The 13,845-nt window shown below is 51.0% G+C and overlaps 2 protein-coding genes across 2 annotated transcripts; both read left to right on the forward strand.

Moving 5' to 3' along the window:
• The first annotated feature begins 2,425 nt into the window (after positions 1–2,425).
• LOC103302328 (proteoglycan 3-like) lies at positions 2,426–5,642 on the forward strand. Its single transcript, XM_054725696.1, has 5 exons — positions 2,426–2,486; positions 2,903–3,219; positions 3,893–4,024; positions 4,782–4,878; positions 5,584–5,642. The coding sequence occupies exons 1-5, from the start codon at positions 2,426–2,428 to the stop codon at positions 5,640–5,642; spliced, it is 666 nt and encodes a 221-aa protein (XP_054581671.1).
• Positions 5,643–10,203: 4,561 nt separating this feature from the next.
• Positions 10,204–13,534, forward strand: LOC103302327 (proteoglycan 3-like). Its single transcript, XM_008159389.3, has 5 exons — positions 10,204–10,264; positions 10,680–10,996; positions 11,740–11,871; positions 12,674–12,770; positions 13,476–13,534. Exons 1-5 carry the CDS (start codon positions 10,204–10,206, stop codon positions 13,532–13,534), a joined length of 666 nt encoding a protein of 221 aa, XP_008157611.1.
• Positions 13,535–13,845: the final 311 nt, after the last annotated feature.

Here is a 13,845-nt window from a genome sequence, read left to right on the forward strand (position 1 = left end):
AGGCAGAGGGCAGGCAGCCATGGGGGACAAGGAGCTGGAAGACCTGCCATTAGGCCTGTCTCTGACTTGCTGTGTGATGTTGGGCAACATGTTCAAGCTCTCTGAGGTGCCGTTTCCACATCTGTAACACAGGGCTGTTCAAGGGAAAGTGTGTGTAAAGCTCATCATGAGTCTGGCTCTTGAGAGCAGCTGAACATCCCAACCAGCCAATGATATGATGCTTCTGGCCTGGGCTCCCAGAGGGAGGAGAATGCTGGGGAGGGGTCTACCTCTTCCATCTGCACCCCCACCCAACCTAGGGTGGACTCAAACTTTAAATCCAAGACCAGGTTCTTGGGCCCCACAATTGGTCAATCCCTCTACTACCACTACCCCATGTCGTTAGATAAGGTGAGGACCTGGTCTGTTGGGTCAGAGAGATAACAGCCAAGACTGTTACCCTGCAATCAGGCCCAGGAGTGACCTCTCAGACACTTCTCCATTTGTAGGTCGCTTGGGACAGCAGAGGCAGGGAAGGCCTTTTCACCCTCTGGGCTACCTGCCCCTGGTGCCCTCAGGCCTGGAGGGCTGTGCTGGGGTCTGAGGAAGAAATATGACTGCCCAGGGGGAATGTCACAGCATGGGTCACCCACCCTGTCAAGGGCACTAGCTCCCGGCAGGGATATCCAGCAACGCCAGGGCTCGACACTTGTTGGCCTCTCATTGGACTGCGGTGAATGAGGCTGGATCTGGATTGATTAAAGTTTTTATATTTTACTCATCAGAGATGTTTTCGCATTTATTTTTCTTTCCTGGAAAGATTGTATAAAAGCATTTTTATCTTGACTACTGAATTCTTTAGTGCCCCCTTAAACTTTGCCCCCGAGATGAGTGTCTCACTCACTGTCCCCCACTCTTGACCCTGGTGGTGACAGAGGGCTGGTGGGAGATGAGGATGGGGGGTAGGAAGGGTGGCCCCCAGGGTGTCTGAAAGATTCTACATGAAACTTTTCATGACAGCTGTCTCCTATTTGCTTGAAGATATGCCTTGAAGTTGGAGTAAATGGCATTTTCTAGATCAGTGATTCTCAATGGAGGCAGCTTTGCTCCCCAGAGGACATTTGGAAATAGGTGGCGATGTTTTTTATAATCTTGGGAGACAATCAGATTGATGGGGGAAGGTACCCCTGACATCTAGTGAATACAGACCAGGGATGCTGCTAAACTCTCTACAGCCCCCTCCCCAACACACAACAAAGAATTACTTTACTCCAAATAGTAACAGTGCAAAGGTTAAGAACCTTGATCTAGATCTATTGCATAGAAGAAAGAGCATAAGTTTTTCACACATTAAAGATGAAAAAAGAGGAAGAGGTAGAACTAGAGTGAGAAAGACAAAAAGAGGGGGGGATGGGAGAAGGGAGAAAGGAGAGAGAGAAAGAGGTGATAGATAGATAGATAGATAGATAGATAGATAGATAGATAGATAGAATGTTTGGGAGCCAAAGGGACTAGAAATTCCATTCCCCCCACTTCCTGTGCACACTTGCAAGGGACTTTCCCTCTCAGAATCTCATTTTTCACACCTGTGAAGTTAGGGTCATCATACATTTTCATGGGAATGAAAAGATGAAGATTCTGGGATGGGATGCATATGATGTCCCTGGTCTAGACAAGCAATCAGGAGGTGGGCACCTCCTACCATCATGGTCCTCAGCATCCTAGGATGCTCCACTTATTGGCTGGGATATTGACCAGAAGAAGGCTGCTCTTGGGGTTAAGACTGGGTCACTTTAGAGGTGCTAATAGTAAGTACATCTGGGCAGTACACATCTGGGGACTTCTCCAGCACACATGGGTGTTTGGACACCCATATGTGTCAGTGGACCCCAGGAGGCAGGTCCCTGCAGTCCCAGCAGGGAGCAGGTGAGAGAATTGAGCAAATGCCTTATTATCAGTTCCCCTGCCCAGCACCCCAGACTGGGGCAATCATCCTGGCCTCTTCCCACTTCCCCAAAAGCCCAATATAAGAACTGCCTCTGGGACCCAGTAGTCAGAGACACCAAGAGTGAAGACTTCAGACTCTTGAGAGGTGAGTGCTCCCCCAGCTTCCCAGGGAGGAGGGGTCAAATTCTTGAGAGGAAGCAGAAGCCTATATGGCAAACACTTCGGACCTTGATGGCAACTATTCTTGCACTTTGTCCTGACTCTGAGCAGACCTGTTCCTGTAGGGGCCAGTGATGGAGCCCTCAGGTAAAAGGGACTTTTCCTGCTTCTCCAGGTCAGCTTCTGTTCACTGGGGGAGAAGCAAGCTCTCTGTTTTGCCCTTTAATCAGCTGCTCCAACAAACATTGCATCTCTGTTGTGTGACAGGGGCTGTGCAGACACAGTGAGCAGACCCACAACCTGAAGTGAATCTGTGTCCCTGCCACAAGAACCAGTGATTATGAAACTCCACCTGTTCCTGCTGCTCCTCCTGCTGGGGACAGTTGCTGCTCTTCATGTGGGTAAGTCCTCCATACCCTCCTCATCCAGCTTGACCCCTTCTCCTTTCCTGGCACCCCTTTGGCTCTCTGGGCCAGGCCACAGCTTTTCCTTCTGCAGTGGTCCCAGATCCCCTCAGGTAAGATCTTTCATGGACTCAGACATGTGACTTGAACATTCTGTCAGTCCTCCTCCTCAAGCAAACACTACCCACCTTCTCAGAGGTGTTTCTTTCTACCCCTAAAATACACACCTGTCAGCCAGTGCCCGGTGCTCTCCCCTTTGTGTGAGTTCTCACCTCACCCAAAAGGGAGGAGATCCTTCTGGCCTAGGCTCCAGAAGGAGGCACTAGGAAGGCTTGAGTGGGGCTGTTGGAGCTGTCCATGGTCCTGGAAGAAGGGAGCCCCTGACCTGATGGCAGGTTACCTCTTCTTCCCAGGTAATGATGCCCCCAATCTGGACAGCCAAGAGTCACAGGCAGACCTGAGCCAGGATCTGGAAGGCTCAGGGGAACAGGAGGGAGAGCTGGTCCTGACTGAGGAGGCGATTCAGTCTGAAGGAGAGCAGGTGGAGGCTTCCAGCTGCCAAGATGCCTTTGAGGACGACAAGAAGGCCATGGAGTCGCACCCAGGTGCCCTAGACAAGAACTTTCAGTGCCCCAGGGCAGAGGACACAGTGGAAATAAGCGGCAGTCCTGGGTGCAAGTTCTGCCGCTACAAGTTGGTGCAGACTCCCCGTGTATTTGCAGTCGCTCGGGTAAGTGGCAGGGAGACTACTATGGAAGGAGGCTCAGGAGCAGGAGAAGAGAGTGGGTTCCACCTCCTGTTCCTTATTCATTTAGACTAGTGGTTCTCAAACCTTAGTGTGCAGCAGACTCTCCTAGAGGTCTTGTTGAAGCATAGATTTCAGGGTGAGCAAGTCTGGGGTGGGGCCCAAGAGTTTGCATTTAAGACCAAATGCCAGGTGATGATGATATTGTTGGTCTGGGGACAATACTTTGAGACTCACTGATTTGGACAAAAGGCTTTGGTATTCGATATACCTGTGTTAAACCCTGGCTCCACCCATCATTGGCATGTTACCTGGGCAAGTTACTTTACCTTTATAGCTTCAGGTTCCTCACTTGTACCATGGAGATTATATAGTACCAACATCTTAGGTTTGGTGAGGATTAAATGAGGTAATACATGGAAAGTCCTCAAGTCATTGTAAACTCCCAGTAAACAGTGGCTAAGATTATTTTCAGTATTATTATTATTTTCTGCAAGAAGTTCCCGATGACAGATAAAGGAGCAAGAGGTAGGATTGAAGGAGCAAGTAGATCCCTGATTTCTGACCTGAACAGGGATGCAGAACTCTCCCCTGGAGACTCAGAAACTTGAGGGGGAAAAAACCAGTGAATTCTCTATTCCACCTCTTCTTTCTGCAGGAAACCTGCAGGAGGTGCTACAGTGGCAACCTCGTCTCTATCCACAACCTCAGTGTCAACAATAAACTCCACTGCTTGTCCAGTCAGCTGAATGAGTTCTGGGTCTGGATTGGAGGAATCATCAGGCCCAAGGTAAGTGAGGGACCAGCTCCCAGGTACAGGAAGTTTTCTCTGGCATTAGGTCTCATTTCAGCAGCCAAGTGACCTCCCTGTGGGAGGCTGGTGCTGGCTAAAGAGAACTAGTGATAGTGTGCATCTCTTCCCAAGTCCATGTTCAGCGATTTGATGCCATAGCAGGTGTGTATATCCCAAGGAAATTGGCTATTATGACAAATCAGGCTTCCTCCCATCTTCTGCCTTCTAAGCTTCCCCAGAGCTGGTTGATAAACAGTTACCAGCACACTGCTGGAGTCAGGAGATCCTTTACTTTCCCAGTTTGGACATTTACAAGCTGAATGGCTTGCTCATGTCTAAAATGGGGTCCTTCTATCAGAGTGGTTCTCGGATAGTGGGTGAATAGTGTTATTATATATACTACTCATATGTAACCAAGCAGTATTAGCATCACCTAGTAGCTTATTAGAAATGCACAGTCTTGTGCCCCATCTGAGACTCCTGAATCAGCATCTGCATTTTAAAAAGATCTGCAGGAGACTTGTATTCACAGAAAGTTTGAGAAGCCCAGCTGTGTGAGGTGGGGGAGGCACCAGTACTCTTCCATTGTGATCACCTGGGAACCCAGAGGGGTGGGTCTCCTGGATATCTGGCTCTTAACTGGGTGGGCAGTGCCCAGAAAGGGACACTCAGTGGGCATTTTCTGGAACCTCTGAATCTGTCTGTGTTCCTGGACCTCAGCCTCTGACCCAGCCTATCCCCTCTCTCGTTCTAGTGTTCCACGTTACAGTGGATTGATGGGACTGCTGTAGATTTTCGTCACTGGGCTCATCAGCGTGGGTGCGGCCACTGTGTGAGCCTATCCACCAGAGGTGAGGGAGACTGGGCACCAGGGCAAAGGCAAGGGATGGCAAGGTGGACTCTTACACACTGTCCCTTTGAGCTGCCTGAGCACATCTCCTCCTCAAACTCACAGCCTCCCCACAACTGGAGAACCAATGTCCTGTCTGTGAGGAGGGTTGAGAAGTAAGGAGAGGGGTGCCCTGTGTGAGGGATGGATGGGGGCTCTCCATCCTCACAGACGAAGCTCTCGCCTGGAAGCCTGGGGGCTCCTTTCCTTCCTCTGCTACTGAGGTGACCAATGAGAGTAGCTGAGGAGAATGAAAGGTATGGATGAGGGACAAGGGAGAGATGTGCGAATTAGGAATGGCTGAATGCCAGACGTGAGGGACTCAGGACTATGGCTAAGGCCATACACGCTAGAGAGAGGCTGCCACAATTCCCATCCCAGCTCTGCCACCTGCCCACTGGCATACAGGCAAGTGATTTCCCTGCTGAGCCTCAGGTACCTCATCTGTGCAGTGGGGATGACGCCAGCAAGTCCCTCTGGGAGTGATTGTGAGGATTAGCCAGGAGCCCACAGAAAGCACTCAGCACCCTGTTTTCCTGGGGTGAACACTCAACAAACACAAGCTATTGGGTGGGTGTGTGGCAAACATATCATGACAATGGGAGGGCAAGGGGGGCACGGGCCACACTCTGTCTGCTGCTGACATCACCGTGTTCTCTACTGCCAGGGGGTCATTGGCGACAAACATGTTGTGAACGACGTCTGCCCTTCATCTGCTCCATCTAAGCCAGTGGCTTGGAAGAGATCCTGCCTGGAGTCCCCTCCCTACACCCCTCCTGTCCGACCCTGGCCCACCCTGGGCACTGGGCTGGACTCCCAGCCTCTCCTGGTCATAAAGCCATGTTTCCCACTGCATTTACTGACTCTTGATTCTTCATTGCTCATTGGAGGACTCCCTGGGGTCAGAAATCCTGGAAGCCCTCACTCCTGCTGGGGTGTGTGTAGGGGGGGTGCCTTTGAGGAAAGTAAAGAATGGCCAGCAGCCCACTGGGGTGTGGGAATGGGGTTGGGGCGCTGAGGGGTTGTGCTGCAGCGCCACCTAGGTGCAGATCCAGGGCTGGGTGGCTCTCCCAAAACCTTTCTCAGCCCAAGCTGGGGTATTCCACCTCTTCCCTCCCCCACACACCACAACACCCCTGCCGTTCTGGGGAAAGTTCTCATTGGGTGGGGACTGGGGAGTGGGGAACTGGCCCTCCTGCTTTGTTTGGATTCAGTATAGGGTGCGGGGTGGGGTGGGAGTGGGGCGGCTTTCCAAAATGAGGGTGATATCACTGATTCAAGCACTGGAGGACTATTAAAAATCTAACTGAGTACGTTTAAAGATGAAATTGGCTTTAACATCGATTCATGAATCAGGCAGCATTCCATCAAGCAAATAGAAAGAAACTCTGAGAAGCTGTAAAAATGGAAGGCGTTTATAGGCAGAAGGGAGCAGAAGGAAGGTTCTTCCAAAGAATGCATTGCTTCAGGGGAGGTCACCTTTCTTTGGAAGGGGTCTATCAAGAGGATTACCAGTCCTAGCTGGTTTGTCTCAGTGGATAGAGCACTGGCCTGCGGACTGAAGTGTCCCGGGTTGGATTCAGGTCAAGGGCAGGTACCATGGTGGCAGGCTCCTTCCGAGTCGCAGGACCCTGGACACATGCGGAAGTCAACCAATGGATCTGTTCCTGTCTCATCAATATTTCTCTCTGTCTTTCCCTCTCACTTCCACTCCCTCTGAAACTTCCTAAAAATTATCCTCGGGTGAGGATAAAAAATAAAAAAGTAAAAGTAATGAAATAAGAGGAAAGGGCTTACATCCCAAAATATGGGCTTCACCATCCCAACGAGGTGAAGATTCAGAGAGGGAAAGTCCCTTGCAAGTGTGCACAAGAGAGAGAAAGAGGTGATAGATAGATAGATAGATAGATAGATAGATAGATAGATAGATAGATGATAGATAGAATATGTGGGAGCCAGAAGGACTAGAAATCCCAGATCCCACACTTCCTGTGAAGCTAAGCTCCATCTTTAGGGCGGAACCCCTGGAATGGCTGTCCACTGTGCCAGCACAGAGCGGGAGCACAATCCAGACAGTGCTTATCTGTGGACACAGGTACCAGTTCCAGTCCTGACTTCCTGACAGCCCCAGGTCCAAGCCCTGAACTGAGAGCCTTATTGGAGCTGATCTCATTAGAGGCAGATTCTGTCATAGCCTCAGCTCCCAGATGAGAAAAGTGACACTCTGGGACTTGCCATTCATTTGCATCACACTGCTCTTAGGACCCACCCAATGCCTAATGTGGGACTGGACTGACCCTTGAGACAAAAGGCAGAGTGTGAAACCCCTTGCAACATAAATGCAAACATAAGCCAGACAGTCGGAGTTTCACGGATGCTGAAAACGTTGGCAGCATCGGATGGACTGATGGGGAGTAATGCAGACTGTCTGGGGGAATCAAAGGAGCAAGGACCTAGGAGTCAGCCGTGTCGCTCCTTTCTAGTTGTATGAACTTGGGCAGGTCATTGAACCTCTCTGAGCTTCTGTAGTAGGTGTGTAGACTAGAGACGGCAATACCTATTTTGTAGGGTGATTGTAAAGATTAAGTGGGGTAACAGATGTCACAGCCCTCATGTAGCAAAGTGTTTGGTCTGTGGTGGGCCTTCAAAAATGTTATTTCCTGTTTTAAATACAACATTACTCTGGTCACTGAAGCCATTGGAATGTCTTTGCTTGGGTTTTGAGTTCTAAGAAGACAGGGGGAGGGGCAGGCTATAGAGAAGGGAGCTGAGTGAGAGGAGGCAGAGCATAGGCAGCCATGTGGGACAAGGAGCTGGAAGATCTGCCATTAGGCCTGTCTCTGACTTGCTGTGTGATGTTGGGCAACATGTTCAAGCTCTCTGAGGTTCCGTTTCCACATCTGTAACACAGGGCTGTTCAAGGGAAAGTGTGTGTAAAGCTCATCATGAGTCTGGCTCTTGGAGGCAGCTGAGCATCCCAACCAGCCAATGATATGAAGCCCCTGGCCTGGGCTCCGACAAGGAGGAGAATGCTGGGGAGGGGTCTACCTCTTCCATCTCCCCCCCACACACCTAGGGTGGACTCAAACTTTAAATCCAAGACCAGGTTCTTGGGCCCCACAATTGGTCAATCCCTCCACTACTACCACCCCATGTCGTTAGATAAGGTGAGGACCTGGTCTGTTGGGTCAGAGAGATAACAGCCAAGACCGTTACCCTGCAATCAGGCCCAGGAGTGACCTCTCAGACACTTCTCCATTTGTAGGTCTCCTGGGACATCAGAGGCAGGGAAGGCCTCTTCACCCCGTGGACTACCTGTCCCTGGTGCCCTGAGGCCTGGAGGGCTGAGCTTGGGTCTGAGGAAGAAATATGACTGCCCAGGGGGAATGTCATAGAGTGGGTCACCCATTCTGCCAAGGGCACTAGCTCCCAGCAGGGATATCCAGCAGCACTAGGGCTCGGCACTTGTTGGCCTCTTTTTGGACTGCAGTGAATGTGGCTGGAGCTGGGTTCATTAAAGTTTTTATATTTTACTCATCAGAGATGTTTCTGCTTTTTTTTTTATTTCCAGGAAATATTGCAAGAAAGCATTTCATTTATCTTGACTACTGAATTCTTTAGTGCCCCCTTAAACTTTGCACCTGAGATGAGTGCCTCACTCACTGCCCCCCAAGTCTTGACCCTGGTGGTGACAGAGGGCTGGTGGGAGATGGGGATGTGGGTGGGGAGGGTTACCCCCAGAGTTTCTGAAATATTTTACATGAAGCTTTTCATGGCAGCTGTCCCCTCTTGGCCTGAAGAAAATGCCTTGAGGTTGGACTAAATGCCATTTTCTAGATCAATGATTCTCAATGGAGGCAACTTTGCTTCCCAAAGGACATTTGGAAATATGTGAAAATGTTTTTGATAATCTTGGGGGACAACCAGATTGATGGGGGAAGGTACCCCTGACATCTAGTGAGTACAGACCAGGGATGCTGCTAAACTCTCTACAGCCCCCTCCCCCAACACACAACAAAGAATTACTTTACTCCAAATAGTAACAGTGCAAAGGTTGAGAACCTTGATCTAGATCTATCGCATAGAAGAAAGAGCATAAGTTTTTCACACATTAAAGATGAAAAAAGAGGAAGAGGGAGAACTATAGTGAGAATGAGAAAGAGAGGGAAGGAGGGGAGTAGGGAGGAAAGGAGGGAGAGAGAAAAAGAGGTAGATAGATAGATAGATAGATAGATAATCGATAGGAGGTTTTGGAGCCAAAACACACACACACACACACACACACACACAAAAAAAAAAAACCCAAGGAATCCCATTTCCCCACTTCCTGTGCACACTTGCAAGGGACTTTCCTTCTTTGAATCTCATTTTTCACACCTGTGAAGTTAGGGTCATCATACATTCTCATGGGAATGAGGAGAAGATGAAGCTACTGGGATGGGATGCATATGAAGTCCCACTCAGTTGTGTGGGACTCCCTTAGCCTTCTCCCTCCTCTCCTGGTGGTGTCCAGCATCCTAGGATGCTCCACTTAATTGGCTGGGATATTGACCAGAAGAAGGCTTCTCCTGGGGTTAGGACTGGGGCACTTTAGGGATGCTAATAGTAAGTACATGTGGGCAGTACACATCTGGGGTCTTCTCCAGCACCACTGGGTGTTTGGACACCCATATGTGTCAGTGGACCCTAGGAGGAGGTCCCTGCAGTCCTGGCAGGGAGCAGGTGAGAGAATTGAGCAAATGCCTTATTATCAGCCCTCCTACCCAGCACCCCAGACTGGGGCAATCATCCTGGCCTCTTCCCACTTCCCCAAAAGCCCAATATAAGAACTTCCTCTGGGACCCAGCAGTCAGAGACACCAAGAGTGAAGGCCTTGTACTCCTGAGAGGTGAGTGCTCACCCAGCTGCCCAGGGAAGAGCGGTCCAAGGCTTGGGAGGAAGCAGAAGGGATATATGGCAAACACCTTGGAGGCCTGTCCTTCGGACCCTGATGGCCACTGTCCTTGCACTTTGTCCTGACCCTGAGCAGACCTGTTCCTGCAGGGGCAGGGTCTGGGCTAAGTGCTGTCTCAGGGCCCAGTGATGAAGCCCTCAGGTAAAAGGGACTTTTCCTGCTTCTCCAGGTCAGCATGTGTTCACTGGGGGAGAAGGAAGCTCTCTAGTTTGCCCTTTAATCAGCTACTCAAAGAAACATTGCATCTCTGTGTGTGACAGGGGCTGTGTGGACACAGAGAGCAGATCCACGGCCTGAAGTGAATCTGTGTCTCTGCCACAAGAACCAGTGACTATGAAACTCCCCCTGCTCCTGCTGCTCCTCCTGCTGGGGACAGTTGCTGCTCTTCATGTGGGTAAGTCCTCTGTTCCCTTCTCATCCAGCTTGACCCCTTCTCCTCTTTCTGGAACCTCTTTGGCTCTCTGGGCCAGGCCACAGTTTTTCCTTCTGCAGTGGCCCCAGCTCCCCTCAGGTAAGATCTCTCCTGGGCTTAGAAATGTGACCTGAACATTCTGTCAGGCCTCCTCCTCAAACAAAAACCACCCACCTTCTCAGAGCAGCTTCTTCCTACCCCTTATACACACCTGTCAGCCAGCACCAGGTGCTCTCCCCTTTGTGTGAGTTCTCTCCTTACCCAACAGGGAGGAGATCCTTCTGGCCTAGACTCCAGAAGGAGGCACTAGGAAGGTTTGAGTGGGGCGATCAGAGCTGTCCGTGGTCCCGGAAGAAGGGAGACCCTGACCTGATGGCAGGTTACCTCTTCTTCCCAGGTAATGATGCCCCCTATCTGGACAGCCAAGAGTCACAGGCAGACATGAGCCAGGATCTGGAAGGCTCAGGGGAACAGGAGGGAGAGTCATGCCTGACTGAGGAGGGGATTCAGTCTGAAGGAGAGCAGGTGGAGGCTTCCAGCTGCCAAGATGCCTTTGAGGACGACGAGAAGGCCATGGAGTCAGACCCAGGTGCCCTAGATGAGAACTTGCAGTGCCCCAGGGCAGAGGACACAGTGGAAATAAGCGGCAGTCCTGGGTGCAAGACCTGCCGCTACGTGTTGGTGCGGAAGTGTAAAAGATTTGCGGCCGCTCGGGTAAGTGGCAGGGAGGCTACTGTGGAAGGAGGTCCAGGGGCAGGAGAAGAGAGTGGGTTCCACCTCCTGTTCCCTATTCATTTAGACTAGTGGTTCTCAAACCCTAGTGTGCAGCAGACTCTCCTAGAGGTCTTGTTGAAGCATAGATTTCAGGGTGAGCAAGTCTGGGGTGGGGCCTAAGAGTTTGCATTTAGGACCAAGGGTAGTGGAACGGGCCCTGACTCTGAGCATATATGTGCAATGGGGATGATGACGATGATGTAGTAACTACATTGTAGTTGGTCTGGAGACAGTACTTTGAGAATCACTGATTTAGACAAAGAGCTTCGGTATGAGATATACCTGTGTTAAACCCTGCCTCCACCTGTCATTCGCATGTTACTTGGGCAAGTCACTTCACCTTTCAGAGCTTCAGGATCTGTACTTGTGCCATGGAGATATAGAGTACCAATCTCTTAGGTTGTGGTGAGGACTAAATGAGGTAATACATGGAAAGCATTTGGAACAGTCCTTGAGTCATTGTGAACTCCCAGTAAACAGTGGCTAAGATTATTCTCAGTATTATTATTTCCTGCATGAAGTTCCTAGTGACAGATAAAGGAGCAAGAAATAGGCTTCAAGGAATAAGTACATCCCTGATTTCTGACCTCACCAGGGATGGAGAGTTCTCTCTTGGAGTCTCAGGAACTTGAGGGGGAAAAAAACGCGCAGTGAATTATCTACCCCACCTCTTCTTTCTGCAGAGAATTTGCAGGAGGTGCTACAACGGCAACCTTGTCTCTATCCACAACAAATGCGTCAACAATCAACTCAGGTCCTTGGCCAGTCAGGTCAACCAACCCCGGGTCTGGATTGGAGGCAAAATTAGGGGCTGGGTAAGTGAGGGGCCACCTCCCAGGTACGGGAAGGTCTCTCTGGCATCAGGCCTCATTCCAACACCCAAGTAACCTTCATGTGGGAGGCAGTGGGGGAGCTGGTTGGTGCTGGCTAAGGAGAACTGGTGATTGTGCAGCTCTCTTCCCAAGTCCATGTCCAGGGACTTCATGCCTGTGGCATGAAATCTGCCATGGCAGGTGTATTTACCCCAAGGAAATAGGCTATTGTTACAAATCAGGGTTCCTCCCTCACTCTGCCTGCTCAGCTTCCCCCAGAGCTGGTTGATAAACAGTTTCCAGCACACCACTGGAGTCAGGAGATCTCTTTCTTGCCCAGCGTGGTCACTTACCAGCTGAATGGATTTCTCATGTCTAGTAAAATGGGGTCCTTCTCTCAGAGTGGTTCTGGGATAGTGGGTGAATAAGTGCTATTATATTTGCTACTCAAGTGTGGTCCATGGACCAAGCAGTATTAGTATCGCCTAGTAGCTTGTTAGGAATGCACAAGCCTTGGGCCCCATCTGAGCCTCCTGAATCAGCATCTGCATTTTACAAACATCCGCAGGAGACTTGTATTCACAGAAAGTTAGAGAAGCCCGGCTGTGTGAGGCGGGGAAGGACCACTGCTCTTCCATTGTGATCGCCTGGGAACCCTGAGGGGTGGGTCTCCTGGATATCTGGCTCTTAGCTGGGTGGGCAGTGCCCAGAAAGGGTCACTCAGTGGGCATTTTCTGGAACCTCTGGATCTGTCTGTGTTCCTAGACCTCAGCCTTTGACCCAGCCTACCCCTCTCTTGTTCTAGTGCTCCAGGTTTCACTGGATTGATGGGAGCAGTGTAAATTTTAGAAACTGGGCTCATCCACGTGGGTGCGGCCGCTGTGTGAGCCTATGCACCAGAGGTGAGGGGGACTGGGCACCAGGGCAAAGGGAAGGGATGGCAGGGTGGACTCTTACACACTGTCCCTTTGAGCTGCCTGAGCACATCTCCTCCTCAAACTCACAGCCTCCCCACAATTGGAGAACCAACGTCCTTTCTGTGAGGTAGGGCTGTGATGTAGGAAGATGGGGTGCCCTGTGTGAGGGCTGGATGGGGGCTCTCCATCCTCACAGACGAAGCTCAGCTGGGGGCCTGGGAGCTCCTTTCCTTCCTCTGCTACTGAGGTGACAAATGAGAGTAATTGAGGTGAATGAAAGGTGTGGGTGAGGGACAAGGGAGAGATGTGCGAATTAGGAATGGCTGAATGCCAGACGTGAGGGACTCAGGACTATGGCTAAGGCCATACACGCTGGAGGAAAGCTGCCACAATTCCCATCCCAGCTCTGCCACCTGCCCACTGGCATACAGGCAAGTGGTTTCCCCGCTGAGCCTCAGGTTCCTCATCTGTGCAGTGGGGATGACGCCAGCACGTCCCTCTGGGAGTCATTGTGAGGATTAGCCAGGAGCCCACAGAAAGCACTCAGCACCCTGTCTTCCTGGGGTGAACACTCAACAAACACAAGCTATTGGGTGGGTGTGTGGCAAACATATCATGACAATGGGAGGGCAAGGGGGGCACGGGCCACACTCTGCTGGCAGCTGACATCACTGTGCTCTCTACTGCTAGGGGGTCAATGGCGACGAACACGTTGCAGAAGACGTCTGCCCTTCATCTGCTCCATCTAAGCCAGTGGCTTGGAAGAGATCCTGCCTGGAGTCCCCTCCCTACACCCCTCCTGTCCGCCCCTGGCCCACCCTGGGCACTGGGCTGGACTCCCTGCCTCTCTTGGTCATAAAGCCATGTTTCCCACTGCATTTCCTGACTCTTGTTTCTTCATTGCTCATTGGAGGACTCCCTGGGGTCAGAAATCCTGGAAGCCCTCACTCCTGGGAGGGGGGGGTACCTTTGAGGAAAGTAAAGAATGGCCAGCAGCCCACAGGGGTGTGGGAATTGGTGTGAGGCACTGAGGGGTTTAGCTCCAGCGCTACCTAGGGGC

Source organism: Eptesicus fuscus, chromosome 13 (genome assembly GCF_027574615.1).
Source record: "Eptesicus fuscus isolate TK198812 chromosome 13, DD_ASM_mEF_20220401, whole genome shotgun sequence".
In the NCBI taxonomy this organism is placed as follows: domain Eukaryota; kingdom Metazoa; phylum Chordata; class Mammalia; order Chiroptera; family Vespertilionidae; genus Eptesicus; species Eptesicus fuscus.